This window comes from Saccostrea echinata, unplaced genomic scaffold (assembly GCF_033153115.1).
Source record: "Saccostrea echinata isolate AGI-Se365-2 ecotype Australia unplaced genomic scaffold, CSIRO_AGI_Sech_v1 ptg000001l, whole genome shotgun sequence".
In the NCBI taxonomy this organism is placed as follows: domain Eukaryota; kingdom Metazoa; phylum Mollusca; class Bivalvia; order Ostreida; family Ostreidae; genus Saccostrea; species Saccostrea echinata.
The window spans coordinates 1,443,668-1,471,634 of NW_026889750.1; the positions used below are offsets into that span (position 1 = coordinate 1,443,668).

Here is a 27,967-nt window from a genome sequence, read left to right on the forward strand (position 1 = left end):
AGAGATAAAGACTGATAAAAGTAACCCGACAATCATGTCGAGTACATTCGCTGACTAAATATTTATGTAACTAAAGCATTGGGAATTATTTATTGTTTTGTATATATACATTTTTGATATAAAAAAATATCTTGACCACAATTAGCAGTAAACATTATTAACATCAGAGAAAAAAATTATTAAACATCTTAAATACAGTTTACCATTAAAGGTCACGTTATTTAATTGAAGAGAATGCAATATTGTACGACTTACTATATTGCTTTTTTTACTAGCGATATTAGTTTGTTCAATTAAGTAAATCGCACTTTATTTATTTCATTTGGATTATAAAAAAAAAAGAGCAGACCAGCGAAACTCTTGTTTAACAAATAACATTCCGATAAAAACTTACAAAACAAAATTTGCATGTTTCTTAACACACAATCACGCACGATTAAAACCGCAAATGATTGAGCCTGATACCTGCACGATCTCTCGTGTTACACAAACAATCGCGCACGTTACACGAATGATTCTACATGATTGGTTTGTCAACAATAACGTTGCAGCCACTGTACAATGATGATCAGAACTGAAAATTCCGGATTTTATTCACTTTCTATTTCTCGAATCCCTCGATCTCTTGAACTTTTTTTATGGTCCCTTGAACTTCGAGAGATCAAGAGTCACCTGTAATTCTTGCCACAAATATTTATTTGATATGCAGTGAATTTCATCATTTGTGAAAATTAATAATTGTGGATCGATTTTACACTGACAGATTGTGATTAAAGATATCATGAATGATTGTTGGTTTGCAGTAATGTTTATAGGGAAAATCTAGAAAATCTTTTTTCTCAAGAACAGCAGGGTTCTTACTGATCATCTTAATATGAAGCAGTCTTTAGAAATAACAAAAACTCTTAAAAGATTTCTGCTGTACATGTCCTTGTAAATTACTTGCATCATCTTAGAATTTGTTTCATCATATACAGTGACTATATTTTTTAGGTTTTAAAAGTCATGTTCAGAAAAAAGCTTGATCCTCCCCATAAATTGATGGGAGATATGGAATGGGCAATAAAATTAAGAGAATTGATGTCTAAGTGCTGGAATCTATTAGAGGAAAGACCAGGACCAAACCTCCTACTGAGGGATTTACGAGCACAGTTGGCAGATTATGGTAACATTAAATGGATTTTGAGTTTACGTTGATGACTGTTTTAGTTGCTGATCAAGTTCATCTTGTCTGTTTTCATTTTAATTTCTGTTATTTTTTCAGTTTTGACAAAACATTAACAGGTCTAAGGCTTATACATTGTTTATGTAGACATATGTTGGGTATATAAATATGTTAAATAGAAGTATAAAACACTCATACTAAGTGCCAGGTGCATTCATTGACTGTATTCTTGGGCAAATTAAATGCAGTTTGTTGACCCCTTGATACCAAACTGTTTGCATTCGGCCTCATGGCCTCAGGCAAACAGTTTGGTTCATAGGTTTGACAAAACACATGTTGCCCTCGAACCCAGTCAATAAATGTATAACATGGTTTAAAAGTATAGGGAATGAAAATCACTTCCCTGTAAGCATGAATTCGACATGATAAGCCTATTTGTTATTACCATGCTTTACTGTAATAAGAGAGGTAACACACATTTGTCATTCATTTTAGCGGAGCCTGCATATTCCTCCATCAGAAGAGAGCTTCTTCATGATGAAGACAACTTACCTAAAATGTCTAGAGAAGGCAGCAATGTTCCGGATATCATCAGTAGTACACAGGGTATGTACAGGAAGAAGTTGTCTTGTTACACTGTGTAGAATATTGATCTCAAAATGTATGCAAACTATTTACCACCCATGCTACAGTCAAGGGACATAATTATTCACCACTTCTGCACAAATCACAGTGATTCTGTTACAAGAGGGTGGATCCAGGATTTTTACTGGGAGGTGGTGTAAGGTTTTGTGTTTTTTACACAATAATTGTGAACATACAGGTACTGTATAGCTTTTGGTGTTACATTGTTTATACCCCCCGCAAACGAAGTTTAGGGGGGGTATATTGGAATCAGCATGTCCGTCTGTCTGTCCGTCTGTCTGTCCGTCTGTCCGTCTGTCTGTAGACGAGAGTTTGTCCGGACCATTTCTTGGAAACTGTTGGAAGGATTTGTCTGAAAATTTGTACACTTATTATTCACCATATGAAGGTGTGCACCTGGTATTTTCATTATGATTGGATAATCATTTTGCATTTTACAGGTGTTTTTTTCATTTTTATTATGTGGTTTTGTCTGGATCTGTTCCCAGAGACTATTGCATAGATTTGTATGAAAATTTGTACACTTATTATTTACCATATGAAGATGTGCACCTGGTATTTTCAACATTATTTGATAATTTTTCTGCATTTTACAGGTGTTTTTTTTAATTTAATTTATTGACTTAGTCATTTCGGGTTCATCTCTAAGGTTTGAGACATAGAATCTAGAACATCTGTACAAAAATGTGAACTACAGCTTAAAACTACTCATTAGAACTAAAAAAAACCCACAAAGTATTAAAAACAGTTTTTACATTACACAGCAGATAGTGTAAATCCATTTGTCCCTTGGGAGTAATGAGTGGACATGCATCCAGTTAAAGATTAATTAATGAGTTCAGTGTGGGAAGCTGTTAGGGCATCTCTGATCAAGCAGGTCTTATCTATATCTCAGGGGAATTGGGCAGAAAGAAATAAAGATCTCTGTTGTCTAAGTCTCTTACTTGTAATTTATGTCTGTCAAATACATAGTTACTAAAACCAGCCTTTTATTTTTAAAATGAGTTTGATATAAAGGTATTAAAATCAATTTGATTTTCTATAATTAATTATGATATTCTTTTTTTCAACAATCAATTTGCAGAGTGTCATGTCTCACAAAGATGGCAGATAGTTGCAAACTATTTTTTCAATGTAATAAAAAACACTGTAATTATTAGTGTTGATGTTTTATTAGGCTGCACCTTAGTTTCATTCATTAAATAAAGTGCCTCACCACAGCATGATACGCCCATCAAATATTGTTAAATTATCATAAACAGTTTAGATTCAATTGTTTGAATGACATCTTAGCGAGACAAGGCAGTCTGCAATTTGTTGTAAAGATATAAAAATTCAAATAAAAAATGTACAATAAATAATTAGTTTAAATTATATTATACAATATCATATAACTTTTAATTATTATATACAGTATCAAATTAGTTTTAATTACATCAAATTTATCTTGAAAGTAAGACTAGCCAACAAGAACAATTCAATACAACACAAGCAATTAATTAAGAGACTGATTCCTTTTGCCCAATTCCCAAGAGATGTAGATAACACCTGCTTGATCAGAGATGCTCTACCAGTTATCTCCTCACACAAAACTCATTAATTTCTCTCTAATTTGACATGCAATTTTCTGCTATCAAAATTTTCCTTGACCAGTGCCTGATCATTACACCCATGGGAGAAGTGGAATTTTTGTTGTTACAGATTGCTGTAAAGAACATAATGAAAAAAAATAAGACTAGTATTTTCTTGATTTAACACTTTTTTAATAAAGATACTGCAATACTCTGACATCTTTTGGGACTGTGTAATTTAAAAGTTAAAAGACATAGTTTTTTGATTCTAAGTCTAATGGTTTTCTAGTTATGATTTTTCCATATCTGGCCATAGCGTCTTTATTAAAGGTCAGAGCGACCTGGTTTTAATGTGCGACACACCTTCTACCCTAGATGTATCCGCTGACAAAGTTTGATAATTCTAGGCCTAATAGTATTAAAGTTGTGAGCCGGACATGAAAAAGCTAACGGACGGACAAACATGAACGCTATAACATAATACGTCCCGTCGTAAGACGGACGTATAAAAATATATAATGAGTAATTAAATTTTCACTGTAAATGTTTAAGGAAATTGTGAACACCTCTCACATCTAGAAAACATTAGTGATTTGGTACTTTCTCTGAAAAACCCAGCGGGGGGTATTTGTCCCTTTTGGACAGTTCTAGTTCAGATTGGGTTTTTAAAATATCTGATAAGTGTTTTCCTCAATGGAATGTCATGCTACCCTCTTCCCTATTAATGTTGATTTATGAAATTAATGAAACATGTTCATGAAAATTCAATTCCTTCTGCAGACTGTCATTTTACAAGCCTACATTTATGTCATCTTACAGAATCCCAGCCCCGAGCACCCTCTAACTCTCTGTCACCCACAGAAGACACCCTGGATCCAACCATGATTATCCTGCCAAATCCGTCAGCTACTGACCGGGAGTCAGTGACCAAGGCTACTGACTCTGTCATAAATCGATCACTTCCAGAACTTCCTCTAGATCTCAAGTATATCATAAGCTCTCGCAGACTCAACATTCGGGAAAATAAGATCGGAGCTGTGAGTATTCCTAGGAAAGTTACCCTCAGAAAATTACACAGAAGTTTATAACCTAACAATAACATAGAAGATAATATCAAAGCAGTGAGTTTTATCTGAAAGGTATACCCACAAAAATGACAGAACTATATATGTATAGAACTAAACTATTGCAAAGAACAGTTTCATAGTTGTTCAAGGTCAGAGGTAAAATTGGAGTGTACACATTTCAAAGAAAAAGGAAATAAAACTAGGAGATGTGTGTTAGTTTTAGTTTTCATGTCATCAAAATGAATGACCTTGTCTTGGCTATCTTTGCTTTAGGTAGTAATCCAGTTTTACAAGATTTTAACTTTCAAGGTGTTAAGAAACAAATTTGCATTTTTCTTCAATTCCTTATCTTTAATGCAGCAAAGTAAGATGCCCTAACTTTAAAAATTGCAAACCTATATGTAGACTCATTGTGTTTCAAACCTTATTTCATATATTTGAACAGTTTGTAAACAGTAAAAAATCCCAAAGTTGTCAAGTTAGAGAAAGCTTCCTGATAAATCCAAATTTCTACAGACCAGTACATTTCATTGTCACTATGGTGTGGTAAAGGAAGGTTAACTGTATTTCAGTGACACAATATGAGGTTAGATGTAGATAGGTTAACTGTATTACTGGGCCACTATGGTGTGGTTAAGTGAGGTTTACTGTATTTCTGGGCCACTATGGTGTGGTTTAGTGAGGTTTTCCTGTATTTCTGGGCCATTATGGTCTGGTTAAGTAAGGTTAACTGTATTTCAGGGACACTATGGTATGGTAAAGCGAGGTTTACTTTATTTTTAGGGACATTTTTATGGTTTGATTAGGTGGTGTTCACTTTATTTCAGGGACACTTTCGTGTGATAAAGTGGTGCTTACTTAAGTGTTGCTTACTGTAATTCGAGGAAACTCTTGTGTGATTAAGTGGTGTTGACTATAATTCAGGGAAACTCTGGTGTGAATAAATGGTGCTTACTGTAATTCAGGGACACTTACATAAGATTAAGTGGTTTTTTACTGTATTTCTGGGCCATTATGGTGCGGTTAAGTGAGGTTCACTTATTTCAGGGCCTTTATGGTGTGGTTAAGCAGGTTTACCATATTTAAGGGCCACTATGGTGTGGTTAAGCAGGTTTTACTGTATTTCACAGTCACTGTGGTGTGGTTAAACAGGTTTTACTGTATTTCAGGGCCACTATGGTGTGGTTAAGCAGATTTTTACTGTATTTCAGGGCCACTATGGGGTTGTTAAGCGGGGTTTACTGTACACTAGTCAGGATGATAAATCCAATCCTCAGGAAATTGCTGCTAAAGAACTGAAGGGGGATTTCCAGAATGTTCTGGACAGCACAGAATTCAAGGAGGAGGCCATATTGATGTCCAAACTGGAGCACGATAATGTGGTTAAATTCCTCGGAATCAGTGACAACAGTACGTACTCCATTTATTGGAATGATTATGATAAAAAAAATCATGATCTGGAATAATAAATTATCATTATTTATTCAATTTTCATGGATTTATAACTCGCCTGAACCGAAGGCTCGAGTGAGCTTTTCTTAATGAAATTTTTCTGTTGTCTGTCATTGTCATTGTCGTTGTAAACTTTTCACAATTTCATCTTCTTCTCCAGAACTACTGGGCCAATTTCAACCAAAGTTTTACATACATGTAGGAATATATAGGAAAAATCTTTAAAAATCTTCTTCTCAAGAACAGCAGAGCTAAAATTAGTCATAATTATATGGAAGCATCCTCAGGTGGAGTAGATTCAAGTTTGTTCAAATCATGACCCCTGGGGGTAGGGTGGAGCCACAATGGATGATCAAAGTTTAATATAGGAGTATATAGGAAAAATCTTAAAAAATCTCCTTCTCAAGAGCAGGAAAGCCAAGATTGGTCATATTTATATGGGAGCATCCTCAGCTGGTGTAGATTCAAGTTTGTTCAAATCATGACCCCCGGGGGTAGGGTGGGGCAACAATGGACAATCAAAGTTTTACATAGGAATATATAGGGAAAATCCTTAAAAATCTTCTGCCTTAAAAACCTTCTTCTCAAGAACAGCAAAGCCATGATTGGTCATATTTATATGGAAGCATCCTCAGATAGTGTAGATTCAAGTTTATTCAAATCATGACCCCAAGGGGTAGGGTGGGGCCACAATGAAAGTTCAAACTTGTAGGAAAAAAAGTCACAGTCAGAAAAATAGGTAAGCATCCTTAGTTAGTGTACATTCAATTTTGTTCAAATCATCCCCCCTTTTAGGGGTAGGTCGAGACTACTTATGCATTAAAGCTTTTCAATACTAAACTGATTTTTGCTTATTTCCTAGCCACAGTGCTCAGGTGAGCAATATGGCCCCTGGGCCTCTTGTTAATTTTTATTTTTTTCAAATTTTCCTTATTTGATTAGATAAATCTCTGGTATTGGTTTTCCCACATACTAATAAAGCTTTTAAACATTCCAGCTAATAGAATGAAATGAATGCTTTTACTGCTAATCTAAGATTGCTTTAAACTTCACTGAGATTTCCTTTTATTCTGGGAAAAGAGGGCAAAATCACAAGGTGTGGGAAATCTTCTCCTTCACAAGACAGATATTACTTTTCACCATCACAACTTTCTGGAATTCTGAGCGTGAATCATTTTTCCCATCTGTCTCTGAACCACTTATGCCACTAAAATACCACTGCTGCTTTTGACACTTTAATGTTACCATTGAAGATTTTCAGTTTCATACAATACTGTATGATATTGCAGGAATACACTATGCTCTCTGGCGTCATTTTTCAACAAATTTCAACTTTACTAAAAGTAATTTCTGTAAAATCCTTAAAAATGCTAGAAATGCCATCAAATTTTAAAACTTTTGAATACACTTTTGTTTGTTTATTTAAATATGTATTTTTTCATGAAAATTAAATAGAAAATGATTTTTTTGTGCAAAATGTTTACTGGGTACATGTACATGTAGTTTGTTTACTTCAAGTTACCAAACATATTTGAGGTTGTGTTGGGTATGCAAAACACAAGTATTAGAATAGTCAGTACAATTGAACTTTGGTATCTGGACATGGATATCTCGAATACCATGGATATGTCAAAGTGATTGGGAAGTCCTTACCACATGTTTTTAAAGTATTTTATCCTCAATATCTCAAACCCTTGGATGTCTTGAAGTTTTTTCTCATGCAGTCCCATTGAGTTTGAGATAACAAGGTTTGACTGTATTTTTATTATTAATTATCAACTGAGATAATCATTGAAATTATGTTTATAGTGGCATTATTATAAAGTGGGGAAAATTTGAAATATATATCTCACATAACAATTTAATCCTGCCAGTCCATAGACTTTTTGATCACCCCTAGGATATTGCAAAGTAAGTTGGAAGTCCTAACTGTTTTTTTTATTTTATGTATTTTAACCTCAGTATTTTGAATACCCAAATATCTTGAAAGTTTTTACTTGGTCCCACTGAGTTGGAGATAATGAGGTTTGACTGTATGTATGTTTAACTGAAATGACTGTAATTTTTAGGTATCAACTGTATGACAAGACATACAGGTATCTCTGTTATTGACAAGCATTTCCTTTGTGACAAGATCAGTTTGAAATTACCTCCAAACTTAAGAATCAAATTTGATTTACACTTGTGAAGCCCAAGAAAATACTTTATGAACAGCTGAAATATGTATTTTTTTTTTCAAATGATTAGATCTCTTTACCTAAGTCATACTGTGGCTTTTTTCTTATGCTATAGTGTTGATTCTGGAGTACATAGAAAATGGTGCCTTAAACATGTATCTGAGAAAATTCCGGAAACAGAATACCTACCTTCCAGAATGGAGGCTAATCAGAATGATTAACGATGTTGCTCAGGTATGTCATCACAATCAACAGGCAAGCACCCTCTGTCAGACTTAATTCATATGGAAGAGGGTGAAAAAATTGTAACAGTATTGTACCCCCCCCCCCTGTTTATCTTTAACATTTTAACTATCACATATACTGGGGTATGTATGGTATTGCTATGAAGGGAATGGCTTACTTGGCCAGTAACAGCACCTAGCTATCACAGATATGTACTCTTACTGGGGTATGTATGGTATTGATAAGAACCTGTGTGTGTTGTAGGGAATGGCTTACTTGGCCAGTAACAGGACTGGTACCTAGTTGTCAGTTGCACTCTTATTTGGGTATGTATGGTATTGATAAGAACCTTTGTGTTGTAGGGAATGGCTTACTTGGCTAGTAAGAGGGTGATTCATTGTGACCTGGCAGGAAGAAATGTCCTCCTGACAAACAACTTAGTGGCTAAAATCACAGACTTTGGTCTGGCAAAGATCCTACAGCAAGACAAAGATTACTATAGGAGATCTACAGGCAAAGAGCTTCCTCTGATGTGGTCAGTATATTAAGTAGTACACACTTTCATTTAAAATGAGACATAGTTCAAATCAGAAAAGAATATTGTGTGGATAGAGGCCCATTGGACATGTACAAGTACTGTGGAACGTCATTTAAATTCACGGGGGTCAATGTTCATGGGCAAGCAAAATTTTACTTGTTCGTGGGGACATAATTTTGAGGATTACTCATTCATACAGTAGATTCAATGAATCAATATGTTTACAGAATAAATGTTGGTGGGGATGTAAATTCATGGGTAAGCATGACCCACAAAATCCATGAACATTAGCCCCCCACGAACAATGATGATTCCACAGTACATATACAGTAAAATAATTTGACAATTATCATTTTGCATTTCCCTCCTCCAGTGCCCTTGCTCAAAAACAATTTTATTATGGGTTTTGATTTCCTCAGTTTTTAGACGTTATTGTTAATCACTTTTTATTTGCAAGAACTTTACTTTCGCGTAGTTACACGTGACCATCCTGGTTGCAAAACTCATTCTTGCGTTTATTTGTAAAGATTTATATATAGAACAAAATCAAAGTCTGACTCATTAGAATTAAGTGTTGCTTATAAATACCAAATGATAATCTCGTGAAAATAAGGTCTAAATAAATGTATAAGGTTGAGTATTTGGCGATCTATAGTATTATACAACCAGTAAGAATTTTCTAGTTAAAATTTTCTAGTTAAAATTGTGGTGGAAGAGATTAGTTAATTGTTTACTGATGTAGCATTATGTTTGATAAGAATTAATTTAAAAAAGATCTTTGATATTTATTATTGCTATTTAATCATTTTTATGAAATTAATAAGTCTTGTGTTTTGCTTGTTAAACATGTATATTAAAGATTGATAATTGTAATGTTGACATGTATATTTAAGTTTTTAGCATTTTTAATTCAGGTGTTCACCAGAAAGTATTGCAAGTAGAAAATTCACAACAAAAGGTGATGTTTGGAGCTATGGCATCCTGATCTGGGAGGTGTTCACTCATGCCAAAGCACCTGTTTTGTGCCAAAATTTCTCCAAAGAGGGTTACCAGAAGCTGGTGGAGGGAAAACGCCTCAGAAGAACCACCCACTGCCCAGAGGTGGTGTACAAATTTATGGAAAAATGCTGGGAATTTAACCCTGATGACAGACCTGATTTCAACCTGGCATGTCAAAAGTGCAGGTAAGAGAGGACCTCAGCTGAAATAAAGAGCAAATCTTTTCCTGAATGTTCATAAAGTATTGTTTTGTCAGCATGACTTTATAATGCTTTGAATCTTTGGGGGTTTTTTTAAACAGAGAATTCACTGAACTTTACCCAGAACCAAAGGAAGAAACAGACAGATCCCCTCATCACCAAGGTAACACGAGTAAACTATAACTTTTTAATCTCTGCTTATTGACTTGTTAAAAACTTGGGTTTACTGCATTTCATAAACAAGGATCAAGTGAGTTTAGTGATAAGATTTGTAGAAATTTTATATAAATTTGAATTCTTTCTCTCTTCTCTTTCAGAGCCTCTCCCACCTGTTCCGACAGTTCCAATAGAACCCACATCCCCGGACCCTGACCCCACAGATCACGACCCTCCCCCGCATCTCTCAGACTCCAGACAGACAGACAGGCAAACTTTCCCCGTGAATCCAAGTGTTACACCATCCCGTCCAGCTTATCTGCCATCAGAAGATATAAAATACATGATTAACACAAATAATATTCAACTGGATGATGAAGTCATTGGAAAGGTATATGAACTAGATTGGTATAATGTAAACTTAGATACTGAAGATTTCTAACTATAGGAAACTTTGGCCAAAATTTAACCCATGCAAACATTTTTTGTGTACAGTACACATTACTTGCAGATTTTTTTTTTAAGTATTATTTTAAATCAACAGGGGTCCCTTTAAGCCTGATTGGTAGATTTGAATATGTTCCAATCTGTAACTGAAATGCCATATTACTTATATACATGTATATACCAGTAGTTGAACATGAATAACTAAAACAACAATATTTCAAATACCATGGATATCTTGAAGCAAGCTGGAAGTCCCAATCCCTTATTCTTTTTGTACATGTATTTAAACTTCAGTATCTTGAATATGCAGATATCTTTTTTTTTCCAATTTCATCAACTTCAAGAGAATGGCCAGGTTTTATTATTTCCATCTGAGATGACATGCAACAAATATCTGCACATTGTCAATAATAATGATCTTAGAAGTTCAAAACATTTTATTTTTTAAAACTGATTGGTATAATAATAAATAAGGTCTCCCAAATCCTTGTCTGGAATATTTTGTCTCCCTTATCCCTGTTTAGCTAATACTTCTCCCACAGAATGCATGTTTAAAATATATAATTTTGAACCTAATTTTCAGGTCAGAGATTACTCAAAGCTGATTTTTTTTTGTGCATTTTCTTTGTTTTCACTTCTTGTAAAAAAAATGTACAAGTTGAAAATTCTGCTTGCATTGAGACGAAAATTTTATGAGTATACGAGGGGCATTTGAAAAGTTCTGAGAACTATTTGATAAATTATTAACCATTTAGCGGAAATTATTGAGTTTGATATCATTGGAAAGATCAGAAAAATATACACATATTGTGATGTCACTTTGCAATTTTTATGACATAATAACTCCGAAAACGACATCAGAATTCCATGTGTTTCGCATACTGACCATAAAAATGACGTAACAAGAGACAAAATTTCAGTGAATTAAAATTTTAAAGTCAACTTTTGCTCATTGCTCGGATGCATGCCAACTGTCACAACTGCCAGTTGAGAGAATGTTTACATAGACTACAGTCTATCATATGACGTTTTATTTAGGAGATCCTATAGTTCTGAGGGGGTTTAAGCGTGTGTCAAACATCACAGGTTTTAACGAATCTCGCTCAGAATATTGCGTAAAAAAGACCTAGCTGTGAGAAAATGACAAAGTTGAAAATCAAAGGAGAATTGTGGACGGTGTTACAAAATTTGCTGGCATTAATTCGTCAGGTGTTTTAACCAATTTTGTGGGAACGATTAAATCTCAAGAGACGTTAAGTTAAGAGTACCCTATATTTTCTAGTAAAAACCAAAATGGCACCGGCATAGTTGTAACCCCACCGTAACTCAATATATTCGAAAATTTTAACTCATGGAAAATAAATAAGATTGTATATGGCAATGAAACTCAGATTCATTTTTTTGAGCCGAAAGTCGAAACCAGTAGTGAGTTTTGGAGAGCCAAAGTTGAAATAATATGAAAAAAATACGCACAGAAACAGGTCCCGGGGAGGACTTTTGTACGTTTTATTCCTAAAAGGTAAGAGTCATGTTACTCATGATTCATTTGTGGAAAACTGCATTGATACACTTCAGTTTTATACAGACCATGTTTTGTTTAATACAGTGGAGAGCTATATAATAGACCGAAAGTCCAGCTGTATTATGTAAATAAAAATCTTAAATGAATGCCTATGATAGCATAACCGTACATAAACAGTGCTTATAAACCAACCATGAAATGAAATTTGGAATTGCTGATAAACAGTACCATTCTCTCAGTGTTGCTCTACCTCCATATAAATTTTACTTGAAATTATCTTTTCAAAGAGGCCTTTGACAGCACTTTTCCGATCTTCTCGTGGACAAGAAACGCGACTTCTCAGTATGCTAAACAATCAAGATTCTGACGTCATTTTCGGAGTTATTACATCATAAAACAAGAAAGTGACATCGAAATAAGTGCGAATTTTCCAGCTCTTTTCAATGGTATCAAATTTATAAACTTCCGTGAAACGGTTAATATTTTATCAAACAGTTCTCAGAACTTTTCAAATGCCCCTCATAAAATGTTCTCTCAAATTATAGTCCCTTACAGAATGTAGTCATTTTTAGCTCACCTCAACGAAGTTGGGGGAGCTTATGTAACACCCTCGGCATCCCAGGTTAAAGTTTTTGGAGCAGTTTTCTTCTCAGGTACTTCTATGCCCTATATCAATCAGAGATGCATGGAGGATGCTTCTAGTGTGTTTCATTGTACCAGTCAAGGTTTCAGATGCTGCAATTTCAGCTAAAGAATGACCAGGTTAATGTTTTTGGAGCAGGTTAAAGTTTTTGGTGCAGGTTAAAGCTTTTGGAGCAGGTTTCATTTCCAAGTAACTATATGCCCTATATTGACCAAACTTGCATGGATGATACATCTAAGGATGCACACTACTGGACTTGCTTCAGATGCTGGATCTGACATATTTTCTGGATGAATGACCAGGTTAAAGTTTTTGGAGCAGATCTCATTTCCAAGTAACTATAAGCCCTATGTTGACCAAACTTGCATGGATGATACATCTAAGGATGCACACTACTGGACTTGCTTCGGATGCTGGACCTGACCTACATATTCTGGATGAGTGACCAGGTTAAAGTTTTTGGAGCAGATCTCATTTCCAAGTACATGTAACTATAAGGCCTATCTGAACCAAACTTGCATGGATGATGCATCAAGGGACGAACACTCTCAAACTTGCTTCAGATGCTGAATTTGACTTACATTTTCTGGATGAGTGACTAGTTTTAAGTTTTTAGACAAGTCCATTCCCAAGCAGCAAGCCATATCAGACCAAATTTGCATAAATGTTGCATCTAGGGATGCACACTACTAGATTATTAGTTTAGTGTGGGACTTACTTAAAGACAACAATGGTTGAGGTGAGCTCTGTAATCTCTGATTACCTATGTTTTATTATTAATCTACCTTTGTTAATGCACTGTTTAAAATTTGGATAAAACGGTGTGATGTCATTACATCAGTAGCATTAATTTCTAAAGAAAACTCGAGATATTTAGAGATCTTTCAAATTGAAGGAAAAGTGCTTTATGATAATTTCAAAAAAAAAAATAGAATGATTTAGAACACATAGCATGCCTGTCTGAAAAAAAAATAATGCTCAAATATAGAGACAGGGCTGATTTTGGTGCTAACCATTCTAAGTCCTTTGGCATCATGTGTTTTTCTGGTCTTTTACTGTAAACTAATTTCATTCCTCTTGTTGCAGGGACATTTTGGATTTGTCAAAAGGGGCACTTACAAGAAAGGCAAGGAAAACATAATGGTGGCCGCTAAGGTATTCAAGGCCACAATTTCAGCAACCATAGAGAAAGACATGGTGAAGGAAGTAGACGTCTTAGGAACACTGGACCATCCTCATATAGTCAAATTCTACGGCTTCACTAAAAAACCAGGTGAATTGTAATTAGTGTTGATATGAAACTTAATGGTACTACAACCTTAAATTTAAGTCGTTACTTTTTCATGAGAATATATACTTACATCATGGATGAGGTAGGTCATTAAGTATCCATACACGAAGGGCAGTTACTGTAAACAATAAGTATGCAACAGTGTTTTGGTATTTTTTGAGGTGATAAATTGCAGAAGCTTGATGCTGGTCATAAAAGAATTATCACATGCTTCTAGGTTGCATATTGCCAATTATTTTCCTTACTTTTATATTTTAGACAAAAGGTCAAGGTCAATGTAGAACAATTTTGTTAAAATCCTTGACTAGAGTGTATATTCTTTTTTAGCTCACCTGAGCTAAAGGTTTAAGTGAGTTTTTCCGATCAAAATTTTTCCATTGTCTGTCGTTGTCATCATTGTCATTGTAAAGTTTTTACAATTTCATTTTCACCAGAACCACTGGACCAATTTCAACCAAACTTGGCACAGAGTATCCTTGGATAAAGGGAATTCAAGTTTGTTTCAAATGAAGGACCACTTCCTCTTCTAAGGAGAGATGATTAAGAAAAAATAAAAATTGGGTTGGGTCATCTAAAAATCTTTTTCTCAAGAACCAGTGGGCCAGAAAAGATAAAACTTATGATGTGAAGGCTTCCTGACAAAGTGTAGATTCAAGTTTGTTCAAATCATGACTCCCCCCCCCCCCCCCCCCCAGGAGAGTGTGGGGCCACTAGGGGCAAAGTTTTACAAGGTATATCTAGGAAAATTCTTTAAAATTTAAAATCTTCTTCTCAAGAACAGCAAAGCCTTGATCAGTCATATTTATGGGGAGGCATATATAGGTAGTGTAGATTCAAGTTTGTTCAAATCATGACCCCCAAGGAGAGTGTGGGGCCACTAGGGGCAGTCAGAGTTTTACAAGGGTATATATAGGAAAATTCTTTAAAAATCTTCTTCTCAAGAACAGCAAAGCCTTGATCAGTCATATTTATGGGGAAGCATATATAGGTAGTGTAGATTCAAGTTTGTTAAAATCATGAAACCCCCCCCCCCCCCCCCCCCCCCCCCCCGAGAGTGTGGGGGCACTAGGGGCAGTCAAAGTTTTACAATGGTATATATAGGAAAAATCTTTAAAATCTTCTTCTCAAGAACAGCAAAGTCTTGATCAGTCATATTTATGGGGAAGCATATAAAGGTAGTATAGATTCAAGTTTGTTAAAATCATGACCCCTGGAGGTGGGATGGGGCCACAATGGGCAATCAATATTATACATGGGTATGAATAGGAAAAATCTTTAAAATTTTATCAAAAATAGAACAGGTGTGACTAATCATATTTATTAAGAAGCATTCCCAGGTAGTGTAGATTCAAGTTTGTTCAAATCATTACCCCCAGGGGAAGGGTGGGATACAGTGGATGATCAAAATTTTACATGGGTATGAATAGGGAAAAAGTCTTTTAAGATCTTCTTTTCAAGAACAGCAAAGCTCTGATCAGTCATATTTATATGGAAGCATCCTCAGATAGTGTCATTTGCAGTTTGTTCAATTCATGACCCCTGGAGTAGGGTGTGACCACTATGGGTATAAGTTTTACATGCTTGGGTATAAGCAGGGAAAATTTGAAAAAATCTTCTCAAAATGAGCAAAGCCATGATCAGTCATATTTTTATGGAAGCATTCATAGGTAATGTAGATTCAAGTTTGTTCAAATCTGACCCAATGAAAAGGTGGGGCCACCATGGACAATCAAAGTTTTACATAGAAATACATAGAAAAAATCTGTAGAAGTCTTCTCAAGGACAGCAAAGCCATAATCAGTCTTACTTATATGGAAGCATCCACAGGTAGTGTATATATTCAAATTTGTTCAAATCATGACCCCCGTAGATAAGGTATGGCCACAATGGGCAATCAAAGTTTTACATAGGAATCTTTAAATAATCTTTTTCCCAGGAACATCAAAGTCATGATACATAAAATTTATAAAAAAGCATCCAAGGGTAGTGTAGATTCAAGATTCAAATTATGAACCCCGGTGATAGGGTGGGGCTAGCTACAATGGGTGATCAAAATTTACATAGGAATACAGGAAAAGGAATCTGCTGATGAACAAGAAGGACCATAGTTTATCAGGTGAGTGTTGTGGTCCATGAGCCTTTTGTTAACTTTGATCAATTTTGCTTAAAATTCACCCAGAAAGAACCTTTGGTGATTGATATTACAAAGTCAAAGGTCAAGGAAAAGAAAGATTCTTGGTAAACCTCAGAGAGCATTGATTTTTTTTTTCAATTATATTATTATATTATCACAATATTTATTTTTATATTTATTTACTTTTTTTTAATTAGAAATTACAAATAGAAAATGTTTCTCCTTAAACAAAACTTTTTGGAGTACAAAAAGTTCTTCCCATGCAGTTATAGTCCTGTAAAATCCTGTTGCCCATACATTGTTATACCCCCGCTCCGAAGGAGAGGGGGGTATACTGTTTTACCCTTGTGTGTCTGTCTGTCTGTCCGTCTGTCTGTCTGTCTGTCCGTAACAAATTTTGGTCGCAGTTTTCTCAGGAACTACTCATTGCAGATGCTTGAAATTTTAGCACAATCTTTGTTTAGGCATGCCATATGGTGGTATTCATTTTTGTACGAATCCGATGTCAACTTCCTGTTTATCCGTGCGTCTGTCCGTTCCATACATAAAAAATTTTGGTCGTGGTTTTCTCAGCAACTACTCATCGCAGATGCTTCAAATTTTAGTACAATCTTTGTTTAGGCATGCCATATGGTGGGATTCATTTTTGTACTAATCCGATGTCAACTTCCTGTTTATCCGTGCGTCTGTCCATACCACACATAACAAACTTTGGTCGTGGTTTTCTCAGCAACTACTCATCGCAGATGCTTCAAATTTTAGCACAATCTTTGTTTAGGCATGCCATATGGTGGAATTCATTTTTGTACTAATCCGATGTCAACTTCCTGTTTATCCGTCTGTCCGTCCGTGCATCTGTCCGTACCACACATAACAAACTTTGGTCGCAATTTTCTCAGCAACTACTCATCACAGGTGCTTGAAATTTCAACACACTCTTTGTTTAGGCATGCCATATGGTGGGATTCATTTTTGTACAAATCCAGTGTTAACTTCCTGTTTATCCGTGCGTCTGTCCGTACCATACATAGCAAATTTTAGTTGTAGTTTTCTCAGCAACTACTCATCGTAGATGCTTGAAATTTTAGCACAATCTTTGTTTAGGCATGCCATATGTTGGGATTCAGTTTTTACAAATCCGATGTCAATTTCCTGATTATCACTGTGTTTGTCCATAACCGAACTTGTGTATTCACATCAGAGCGGGGGTATTATTAGTGAGCATTGGCTCACAGACTTCTTGTTATATTTACTAAAATCAGGCCTTTTGAGATGGTCACCATCTTAATGAACAACTACTTTTAGTATGTGTTAAAATATATACTGTGTTATTCATGTATTTTGATAATTAAAATATGTCAGTATGGTTATTTTAACAATATTTTTTTTTCCATTTTGAACAGGATTAGGGGTCAACTTTAATGCTATGTGGCAATCATGTAATGCATCATAAAAAAGTTTGCAACATAAAAAGTTTATGTCACTAAAACATTATACTTATACAATTTGGTTATAAATTTGAACAGAGCTTATGATGATCATGGAGTATATAGAGAATGGCTCACTGAGAAGTTATCTAGAGGAGAACCGCAGGAAAAAGTGTCGCGTACCAGACTGCAGACTGATCGCCATAGCAATAGATATCACTAGGGTAACACGTTTTTGAATTTTTGTTTTTTGTTCTTAATGAAGGGCTTTGTCTTTGTCACTACAATAGTGAAAATTTTTGTCTGTTCAAAGAGTGGCCTTGGACCAAAAATATTTGGACACACTTTTAGTTATTTTTAAGGAATAAGATTACATTGAGTCAAAATAAAGAGGAGCACTGTATGTTATGGATTAGAATTGTCAATTTTTTTTTTTTTAAATAATTTTTAGCTTTACTGATTTAGAAGAGCTTATGCAGTAGTAAAGTGTCTGTCATCTGTCCTGTTGTCTGTCTAGCTGTCTGTAAACAATTCTGCAAAATGCTTTGTCTTCTACAGTTTTTAGCTCTTCTGAGCCAAAGGCTCAAAGAGCTAATGCTATGGCCATTTGTGTGGTGTGCATAAACTCTTTAGTATATGGTCCATAACTCAAGAGCCCCTTGGTCAGTTATTGTCAAATTTGTCACAGGGTATCCTTGGCCCAAGGGCTTCCGTTTATACTAAAACTAGGGTTGTGACCCTTAAACAAGGGGAGATAATTAGGAAAATAGAAACAAAAGTACTGGTTGCTAAAAAATCTTCTTCTCAAGAACCACTGGGCAGATTATCACCAAACTTACACAAAAGGTTGAGGATATGTTGTAAATTAAAAATTGTTCAAGGCATCACCCTGGGGCAAAGGGCGTGGTCTCAAGGTCACTTCAAATTTGACCAAAAATTACATTTTATTAAAATGTTGATATTTTGCTTACTATAAGGACTAGGATCATCAAATCTTGTCAGTTGATGCATCTAAGGACATCATATCATGTTGACTCAAAAGTAGGTCATGGTGACCTACTTTTTAAAATTTAAAATTTGTGGCCATTCTTTTTTAAAATGATTTAGAGGCATATTTTGAACAGTTTAAGGCCTATGATCATCAAACTTTGTCAGTTGATGTATCTTGGTTCCTCAGAGTACGTCGACTAAAAAGTAGGTCACCTTGACCTACTTTTTGAATTTAATGGCTAATCTTTTTCAAAACAATTAAGATCATTAATTCGTATACTGAGAGGTTTAGAATCATTAAATCTTGTAAGATGATGCATCTTGGAAAGATAAAACATATTTATTAAAAAGTAGGTAACATTGACCTACTTTTTGAACTTTGCAGGCATTCGATTTCAAAGCCTTTTAGAAGCATAATTTGGACATTTTAAGCCCTATGATCATAAAACTTTGTAAGTTGATGCAACTTGGGTCCTCGAAAAACCTCAACTGAAAAGTAGGTCACCGTGACCGACTTTTCAATTTATATGACTATAATTAAATATTTTGGGTACTAATTGGCTTAGAATCATCAAACTTTGTCAGTTGATGCATCTTGGGTCCTCGAAGTACAACAACTGAAAAGTAGGTCACCGTGACATACTTTTGAAATTTTATGGCTGTATTTAATGTTTTCGGGTACTATTTGGCTTAGAATCATCAAAATTTGTCAGTTGATATATCTTGGGTCCTTGGAGTAGGTCGACTGAAAAGTAGGTCACCGTGACCTACTTTTGAAAATTTATGGCTTTAATTAAATAATTCAGGTACTTATTGGCCTAGAATCATCAAACTTTGTCAGTTGATGTATCTTGGGTGCTTGGAGTACAACAACTGAAAAGTAGGTCACCATGACCTACTTTTAAAATTTTATGGCTGTATTTAATGTTTTTGGGGTACTATTTGGCTTAGAATCATCAAAATTTGTCAGTTGATATATCTTGGGTCCTTGAAGTAGGTCGACTGAAAAGTAGGTCACCGTGACCTACTTTTCAATTCATATGACTATAATTAAATATTTCGGCTACTTATTGGCTTAGAATCATCAAAACTTTGTCAGTTGATGCATCTTGGTTCTGCAGAGTTAGTCCACTGAAAAGGAGGTCACTGTGACCTATTTTTGAAATTTTATGGCTTTATTTAAATATATCAGGTACTTATTGGCTTAGAATCATCAAAATCCGTCAGTTGATGCATCTTGGGTCCTCAAAGTATGTCATCTGAAAAGTAGGTCACTGTGACCTACTTTTGAAATTTTATGGTTATAATTTTAAAATATTTTAGGTATTAATTGGCTTAGAATCATTAAACTTAGTTGATGCATCTTTAGTCCTCAGAGAATGACAAGTGATAAGTAGGTCACCATGACCTACTCTCAGATACTAATTGGCTTAGAATCATCTTGGGTTCTCAGAGTGTTTCATCTAAAATGTAGCTCATGATAACCTACCTTTGGAATTTCAAGGCTTTATCTAAATATACAGGATACTTAGAGGCTTCAAATAGAAGTGATAGGTTGTACAGTTTATCAGAAGAGCCATTCAAGGCCCTTGGGCCTCTTGTTTAGCTCACCTGAGCCGAAGGCTCAAGTGAGCTTTTCTAATCAAAATTTGTCTGTTGTCTGTCGTCATTGTTGTTGTCATCATCGTTAACTTTTCAGAATTTAATCTTCTTCTCCAAAACCACTGGGCCAATTTTAACCAAACTTGGCACAGACTATCCTTAGGTGAAGGGGATTCAAGTTATTCAAATCAAGGGCAACGCCCTCTTCTAAGGGGAGATAATTACAAAATAGTGAAAAAATTTTAAAAATCTTCTCCTCAAGAAACAATGGGCAAGGAAAGATGAAACTCATGTGGAATCATCATCAGGTAGCATAGATTCAAGTTTGTTCAATTCATGACCCCGGGGGTAGGGTGCGGCCAAAATGGAAGATCAAAGTGTTAAATACGAATTTATAGGAAAGATCTTTAAAAATCTTCTTCTCAAGGACAGCAAAGCCATGATTGGTCATATTTATGTGAAAGCAACCTCAGGTGATATAGATTCAAGTTTGTTCAAATCATGACCCCTGGGGATAGGGTGGGGCCACAATGGGCGATCAAAGTTTAACATAGGAGTATATAGGAAAAGTCTTTATAAATCTTCTTCTCAAGAACAGCAAAGCTATGATTGGTCATATTTATATGGAAACTACTCAGGTGGTGTAGATTCAAGTTTGTTCAAATCATGACCCCCAGGGGTAGGGTGGGACCACAATGAAAGTTTAAACTTGTAGGAAAAAAACCACAGATATTCAAAGAAATATGTAAGCATCCTTAGTTAGTGTAGATTCAATTTTTTTTTTCAAATCATACCCCCCCCCCTTTTAGGGGTAGGTCAGGACCACTTATGCATTTACATGTAATCTTTTTAATACTGAACTGATTTTTGCTTTTTTCCTTGCTACAGTGCTCAGGTGAGCGATGTGGCCCATGGGCCTCTTGTATTTGATTTCAGTAAGACTTATTACACAGGTAGACTACATAAACTTTTATACTTTCTTGAATTTATGACTTTTTTATTTCAATGAATGGTATTACTGAAAATTAAGTAAATATTCCATGAAATTCTCAAAGAATGCTCTTCCTTCTACAGTTTTTTGTCTGTTTTTAACAAAATCTGGCCTTGCCTTGAATAAAACATCGTTATTGTACATGTTAAGAAAAAAAATCTAGATATACAAAAAAATTATTTCTGTAAATGTACAACTCAATATAAAAAAAAGTCCATTCAGGTGCAACTTTTAGACTATTGACTATTGTGAATTGAAACCAGTAGAGCTAGTTCTCCTCAATAACTTCTGGATTTTTTTTCTTTTTGACAATGGCCCATTTTAAATTGGAATTTTTATTTCATTCACAATAAATAAAAAGATTTTCTTTCAATTGAAACTTTAGCATATTTACATGTATTTATCGGAACCTGATATTTTTAAGGGGATGGAGTATCTTAGTGACGTCAAGGTGTTTCATTGTGACCTAGCAGCAAGAAATATTCTCCTGACTAAGGACTTTATGGCTAAGATTGCTGATTTTGGACTATCCAAACTCATGACTACGGATAAGGACTATTACACCAGAAAAGGACAAAATGTTCTACCTCTGCAATGGTAAGTACTTGGATGTTTTAAAACTGTTTTCTTGGACACTTCTTTTCTTGGTAAATATTCTCTATGTGTCGAACATGTGCACATGGCAAATGCATGATTAATTTTGTTGGCAATTATATAAAACAGGATTAGAACATGTATATTTCAAACTGAGTTTTAACATTAATAATATTTACACATCTGTCTTTTTTTCATGAAGGTGTGCCCCAGAAGTAATAGATAAAACCAAGTATTCTTCTAAGACAGACGTATGGAGTTTTGGGGTCGTCTTGTGGGAGTGTTTCAGCCAAGGGGAGATCCCCCGACTCTGTGACGTAAACAGGGAGGAGTTACGCAAGCTGTCATACTACTACTTACAAAAAGGTGCACGTCTTCAGAAACCTGCAGGGTGTCACGAGGAGGTATACGGACTGATGATGAAGTGCTGGGAGTGGGAACCAGTCAAGAGACCACCATTTTCACAGATTTTTGTTCAATGTTTGTAAGTACATGTAAATAGTATGTCTCCTTATATATTTCTTAATCTTATGTCCTTTTTTTGTTTACCCAAATTGGAGAAGAAAAACATTGACTTTTATGGTTTTCTGTTGATAAATCATGTCTGGGTCATAAATTTGAACTGGAATGTATACAGACTTTCGTGTATTGTTGCTTGTAATTTATAGGCATATTACGATTTTGAAGCAACAATGTCTTGAGTATATATTAATGTGCCCTATACTTTATGGTATGTGAGGACCTTAAGATCATATCTCAAAGGTCTGATCATATCTCAAAGGTCTGAGATATGGATCAGTCAAGTGTTAAAATAATGTTATAGATCTTGTCAATTCAAAATTTCCACGTTTATTAAACTGCAGTAAAACACGCTTAATATAGGGAAGTGCCAGAGATGACAACTTTTGATTTGTTATAAACATAATATAAACATAATTCATTGTATCTGGTAATTAAGTTCATGATATGTTTAAAAACCAGAAGGAATGAAAAATCACTTCACTATATGCATTAATTCATTTCAAGCATGTTTTGCTGTATCCATGTTTTAATGTACAATGTACGTGTTGTTAACCATATGCATTACGCTAAAGATGTTTTATTTTGAATCAATTAAGGTCCTGTTATTAAGGTCATGTGAAGGTCAAAATTAGGGAATTATCATGACCCACATGTGACCTTGACATTTGACAGGAAAATTCAATTATTTGCTGGAAAAAATGTTTGGGCTAGAACTATTTGATCTTTTGATTCACTGGGTTAATGATATATGACATTTGCCTGTCACAGTAACAGGATGGGCTTATACATCATGTCCCCTGTATGACCTTCACCTTTGAATTGATTTAAAAGGAGAGACGTATATTTTAGTGCACTTAAACAAAATTTGTTGTGGAACATTAATATTGAAGCTTGGTTCATGTACTTGATGCATATTGGTGATTTAAACTTGTAACCATTACACTATATACATTATAAAGCAGAGAATACACACTTGATTGGGGATACAGAAAAAAAAAATATTTGAAATTTGTTAATATTTTAATGTTAAATTAAAGTTAATTCAGACCAATTTAAATTGATTCAGATTTTATTGATTCCGATGATGCGTATTGGCTCAGATTTATATCGATTCAGGTTTATATTGTTATGATTTCAGAAAGACTTCTGACATTCTCTCTATTTTTATTTTTCAGAAAATTACAGGAAATTCTTGGAAACAACATGGAATAAAAAAAAAACATTGAACTGATACAGATCTCTTTGTTTGGGGACCAAGTGACATTCCCAAATTTTATGGTGCAATATAAGTTGTTAATATAATGAGTTTATTTTTCTAGAAGAAAAGGAAACATTATCCAGGAAATGATAATGTATAGATGTTCATTTGTCATTATGCCTGTGAGACAGTCAACATCAGAAATCTAGCAGCATTATCTTTCGTAGCATTTCAATAATGATTAAGGATGATTGTATAGGCAGTTTTTTGATAGCTAAAGTAATGTATACAAATTTGTATATAAAGTTATTTGTTGTATTCTATACAGAGTGTATTGATGATTCTTGTTTTGTTTTATAGAGATTTATCTTCTGTTATGTGTTGACACGATATTTGTTGTTTCCAATTATGATAAAGTCAATTTATTTTAGTGATGATACAAGATGTAAATCCCCCCCCCCCCCAAAAAAAAAATATATATTACATAAAATATATAATTAGAATCAAAGTACTGTAAGTACTGATAGACGGTGGCATGAATGATTTTGTTTGTTTAACGTCCCTCGAGAGAATTTTTCATTCATATTGAGACATCACTATTGCCGTTGGTGGGCTGCAAATTTAGATCTATATTCAGCACTCCAGGCATTGAGTAGTGAGGGATCTTTTTTTGACCAGCACTTACTGCGACATGGGACTTCGGTTTAACTGTCTCCACGTCCTGCAGTGGGATTCGAACCCGCTACGTAAGGATCAACTCCTTAGTGTTCGTGACTCTAGAGCAAACTCTAACCACTGTGCCACATGGCAACTGGCATTGAATGAGATAAAATATTATAAGAATCTGTAAAATGATCTGATGGAAATTATGAAAGTTTATTGCAATTTTTCACGATACATGTTTTTTAATAAGTAAATTTAATAAGTAAATTTATATTTCCGAAGTATAATGAGCAAGGACATGTATTAATTGGAGTTGTTAATTTATTGTATTTCTACATTAGGTTTATTATAAAATAAGAATTGAATAAAAAAAACTATCCCAAAATGCCAGAAACGAAACTTCAATCATTTCAGTTTTTTTCTATATGTTCTATTGTGGTGTACAGTCATAATTGCAAATTTAAAATTGAAAACATATTCAAGGATGATGAACAGATTGTAATTATATATTCAAATAATGGATTTTGGGATGTTTTAGTATTTCCCCCATAAATTAATGCTTAAAACGTGTCTGCTCAAATCCAGTTTACCCTAAATGTTAAATCATAAGGGAATCAAGGTTCCTAATATACTCATGTATTGACCGAACATTTTTACTCATGCAGTGATCAATAATCAAATTTTGCATCCCCTCCCCCCCAAAAAAAGGAAATATGAACAATTTTTCATAACTTATTGGAAAAGTTCTTGAAATTTTGAGTAGAATTGAACCCACAAAATTTTTTAACAAAAACTTACTTTTCATAAAGTATATGGTAAAAAGGGAAATGATGAATCACTTTTGGCCATGTACTGTAGATTGTGTGACATAAATCATATGCTGAAAGATAATGAAATAGACTTTAACCTTGGATTCCCATCTTTGCCAAATTCCCTGGCATAATTAACTTATTTCTAAAAGCTTGAAAGACTCCAAGAATTGTATAGAAGTCTTACTTCTTTGTTTGATATATACTGTTTGAAAAGAAAAAAAAGAAGAACAGAAAAACAAAATATTTGTCAGCCTCTATTTTTCCATCGACTCAAGCCACGGTTCGGAGTCCGCATATAGCTCTCTTCAGAATGGGAGAAGATCGTATATTTTGGCTGTGGTTTGTGACGATGCTATTTATCATACGTAATCTTAATATGCACTGACCTTGCTTATTGCTGCTAGTCATTGTGCAATACGAAATTTAATTTGTGAACACACGTAGGGGAAGACAGACCTAAATTAAGCCCACTGAACAAAAGTTTTATTGTATAAAAATTCCACGGTTCAAATAAAACATGCAATTTTGGAACAAGGAATGTGCAGTCCTCGAATCATATTGTACTTTTGGAATTGGAGATCGACGCTTTCCTAGCATGGAGTATCTCATAATTAGGGGGTATCAGAACGTCTCGTAATTACTGTTTGTCGCATACAACCACCGTGCGAGTGTTTAGCAATTATATATAATTATTTGATTTCAAAGTTAAAATGTGAAACCATTATTCTCAAATATTTTTCCCTAAGGCTTAAATATTCTGACAATTAATAAATATTATTTTAAATTTTACATTAACACAACTTTAAAAAAAGCCGTGTGACTTCTGTAGTTTGCATACGAATATACGAGTCGGTCTGTGTACGAATTAGTTGTAGATCAGCGTAATTTAATGAATATTCATGAAGCGAGAAATATCGATAATGGCAAATGTCAGGAATTAAGCTTTGTGCCCATCAACAAAATGTCTTTAAAATAACTTGAGAGTATTTGTTAACTATGTGCATTTTTATTTTCAAACATCGAATCAACCCTTTATTCATTATTTTGACTCTGCAAAAATCACCGCTAGGGTCCCCGTGATTTTACACTGTTAATATTTATAGCCCAAAAGCAGCAGCAATAGCCTGTGGCTATAAATAGCCACCATCTAAAAATATTGTGATATGAAATATTGTTCTTAGTCCATTAAAACATGGTTTACAGACTTGTATTTTGATCTTCGCATTAAAACTCAAACCTTGGTTATAATTTTGAACTTCAGAGGTTAATGATTTCATATTTGATAGAAATCAAAGTCTTGCTTTCATTCTGTTTTTGTTAACCAATTGTGTGATTTATTTTTTTCTATAACATTAATAATTTTTGCAATAATTTATATTTCATTTTCATTACTGTACAGTAAATCTGGTTACAGTGAAGTCCTCGGGACCTGTTGGTTTACTTTGTTCTTTCCAGAATTTGTTCTTTCTGAATAACAAATTCGTAAAAGTACATGTATATAGAGAATATTGACAATAGACTTGTTTTCCTTCTTATGACTAACAAATATGTTATAGAAGTATTATATACAAAACCTATCTTGGAAAACAAAGTTTTCTGTGTAATAAAATTTCCATAATAAATACTTGAGAAAGCTAGATATGTCAGTTTAATATTACTACATTTTTGGATCTTAAAAAAAAAATTTGTTATAAAAAGTTGTGAATTTCATTATAATTATTTATAACCGCTAGGGGACACAAAATCACTTCACTATACCAGTAAATCAGAGTTCGTTATAACTAAAATTTTACAAGGAATTGGTAAATATAATGTTTTGGACCAGGACCTGAAAATATGCTATATATCCATGTTCATACAAACAAATTTTAATATGGATGTATTATGAAGTAAACATGTTTTGATCATTCATTTTATGGTAAAGGTTTTTAAAGAAGAGAAGAAAGTAAATAAGATACACATGTAGTTGGCATTTTGAATTTGTTTACTTTTTTTGTGAAGTAAATTTTGTTTCAGTGATCTATGTCAAATCAACACTTTTGTTTAATGTATCTTTGGTACATGTGACCTCATGCGTCGGTACACATGGTTTTATTCTGCTATTCCATTGATGTATGGTTGGTATGCAAGTGAAAATTAAAGAATGGAATGGACTTATGCAAACATTATTATCATATCATAGCATTCTAGAAAAGATGCAGTTTTGATCTATTGAATGCAGCTATCATAATTTTTTTTTTATGTAAATATCTAACTTTTTATTGCACACACTGGTATTTGAGTGAATATCATTTTGGCAAAAATTAATTTGTTAAAAAAGTTGCCTCTTTAAGTCAAGTACATGACATTGATACTCTGTTTATCACAAGCTACATGTAACATGCATTGTTTTGTTTTTTCATTTTTACATTTAATGTGAATTTTTAAATCTGGGTTTATTATAATGTTTTGTTATGAAATATTTAAAAAAAAAACAGTGCTAATATTATATCATCTCTGTATCCCAGAAATAAATGTGCAACCTATTCAGAGGACTGCAGCATTTTTTTTTTTATTTGTTTAATAAACATTAATAACGATCTCTTTATTTATTTAAATTTTATACGGTACTTCCTGTTTGACAAAAGTCCCAATTATTGAGATGAATTCATTTTATTTTGATTGACTTTCATTTAGTTATTTTAAGTATTTTAAGCCTCTTTAATTATATGCTTGGGGCCCTTCTGTATTAATTTTAAGCATGTATAAGCCAAACAGTCTGTTGTACTGTTCCAAAGTTTGTTTGGTGCCATCTGTCTCTTCGGTTCTTTATCTACCTGTCCATCCTTCCCTCCCTCTGCAGGTAAAATAACATTTTCAACTTCTCCCTCAGACTGATCTAATTGTAACAAGAGGCCCATGGGCCACAACGCTTACCTGAGTAACTTTTGCCCTGC

At 34.2% G+C, this 27,967-nt stretch overlaps 2 protein-coding genes across 2 annotated transcripts in view; one reads left to right on the top strand and one right to left on the bottom strand.

The window, feature by feature from the left end:
* The window catches only part of LOC133182730 (tyrosine-protein kinase JAK2-like), a 44,226-nt gene extending 16,664 nt beyond the window's left edge, over window positions 1-27,562 (top strand). The window contains exons 11-24 of the mRNA XM_061317580.1: window positions 994-1,165; window positions 1,661-1,771; window positions 4,201-4,418; window positions 5,660-5,858; window positions 8,193-8,311; window positions 8,665-8,837; window positions 9,755-10,024; window positions 10,141-10,202; window positions 10,357-10,586; window positions 13,894-14,080; window positions 17,759-17,883; window positions 21,667-21,839; window positions 22,039-22,320; window positions 23,534-27,562. Of these exons, the coding sequence (XP_061173564.1) occupies window positions 994-1,165; window positions 1,661-1,771; window positions 4,201-4,418; window positions 5,660-5,858; window positions 8,193-8,311; window positions 8,665-8,837; window positions 9,755-10,024; window positions 10,141-10,202; window positions 10,357-10,586; window positions 13,894-14,080; window positions 17,759-17,883; window positions 21,667-21,839; window positions 22,039-22,320; window positions 23,534-23,570 (2,358 nt within the window). The 3' untranslated portion in view covers window positions 23,571-27,562. The remainder of the gene's footprint in view (window positions 1-993; window positions 1,166-1,660; window positions 1,772-4,200; window positions 4,419-5,659; window positions 5,859-8,192; window positions 8,312-8,664; window positions 8,838-9,754; window positions 10,025-10,140; window positions 10,203-10,356; window positions 10,587-13,893; window positions 14,081-17,758; window positions 17,884-21,666; window positions 21,840-22,038; window positions 22,321-23,533) is intronic.
* Window positions 1-27,967, bottom strand: part of LOC133182719 (MAM and LDL-receptor class A domain-containing protein 2-like) — a 232,327-nt gene that overhangs the window by 184,243 nt on the left and 20,117 nt on the right. The window lies entirely within an intron of this gene.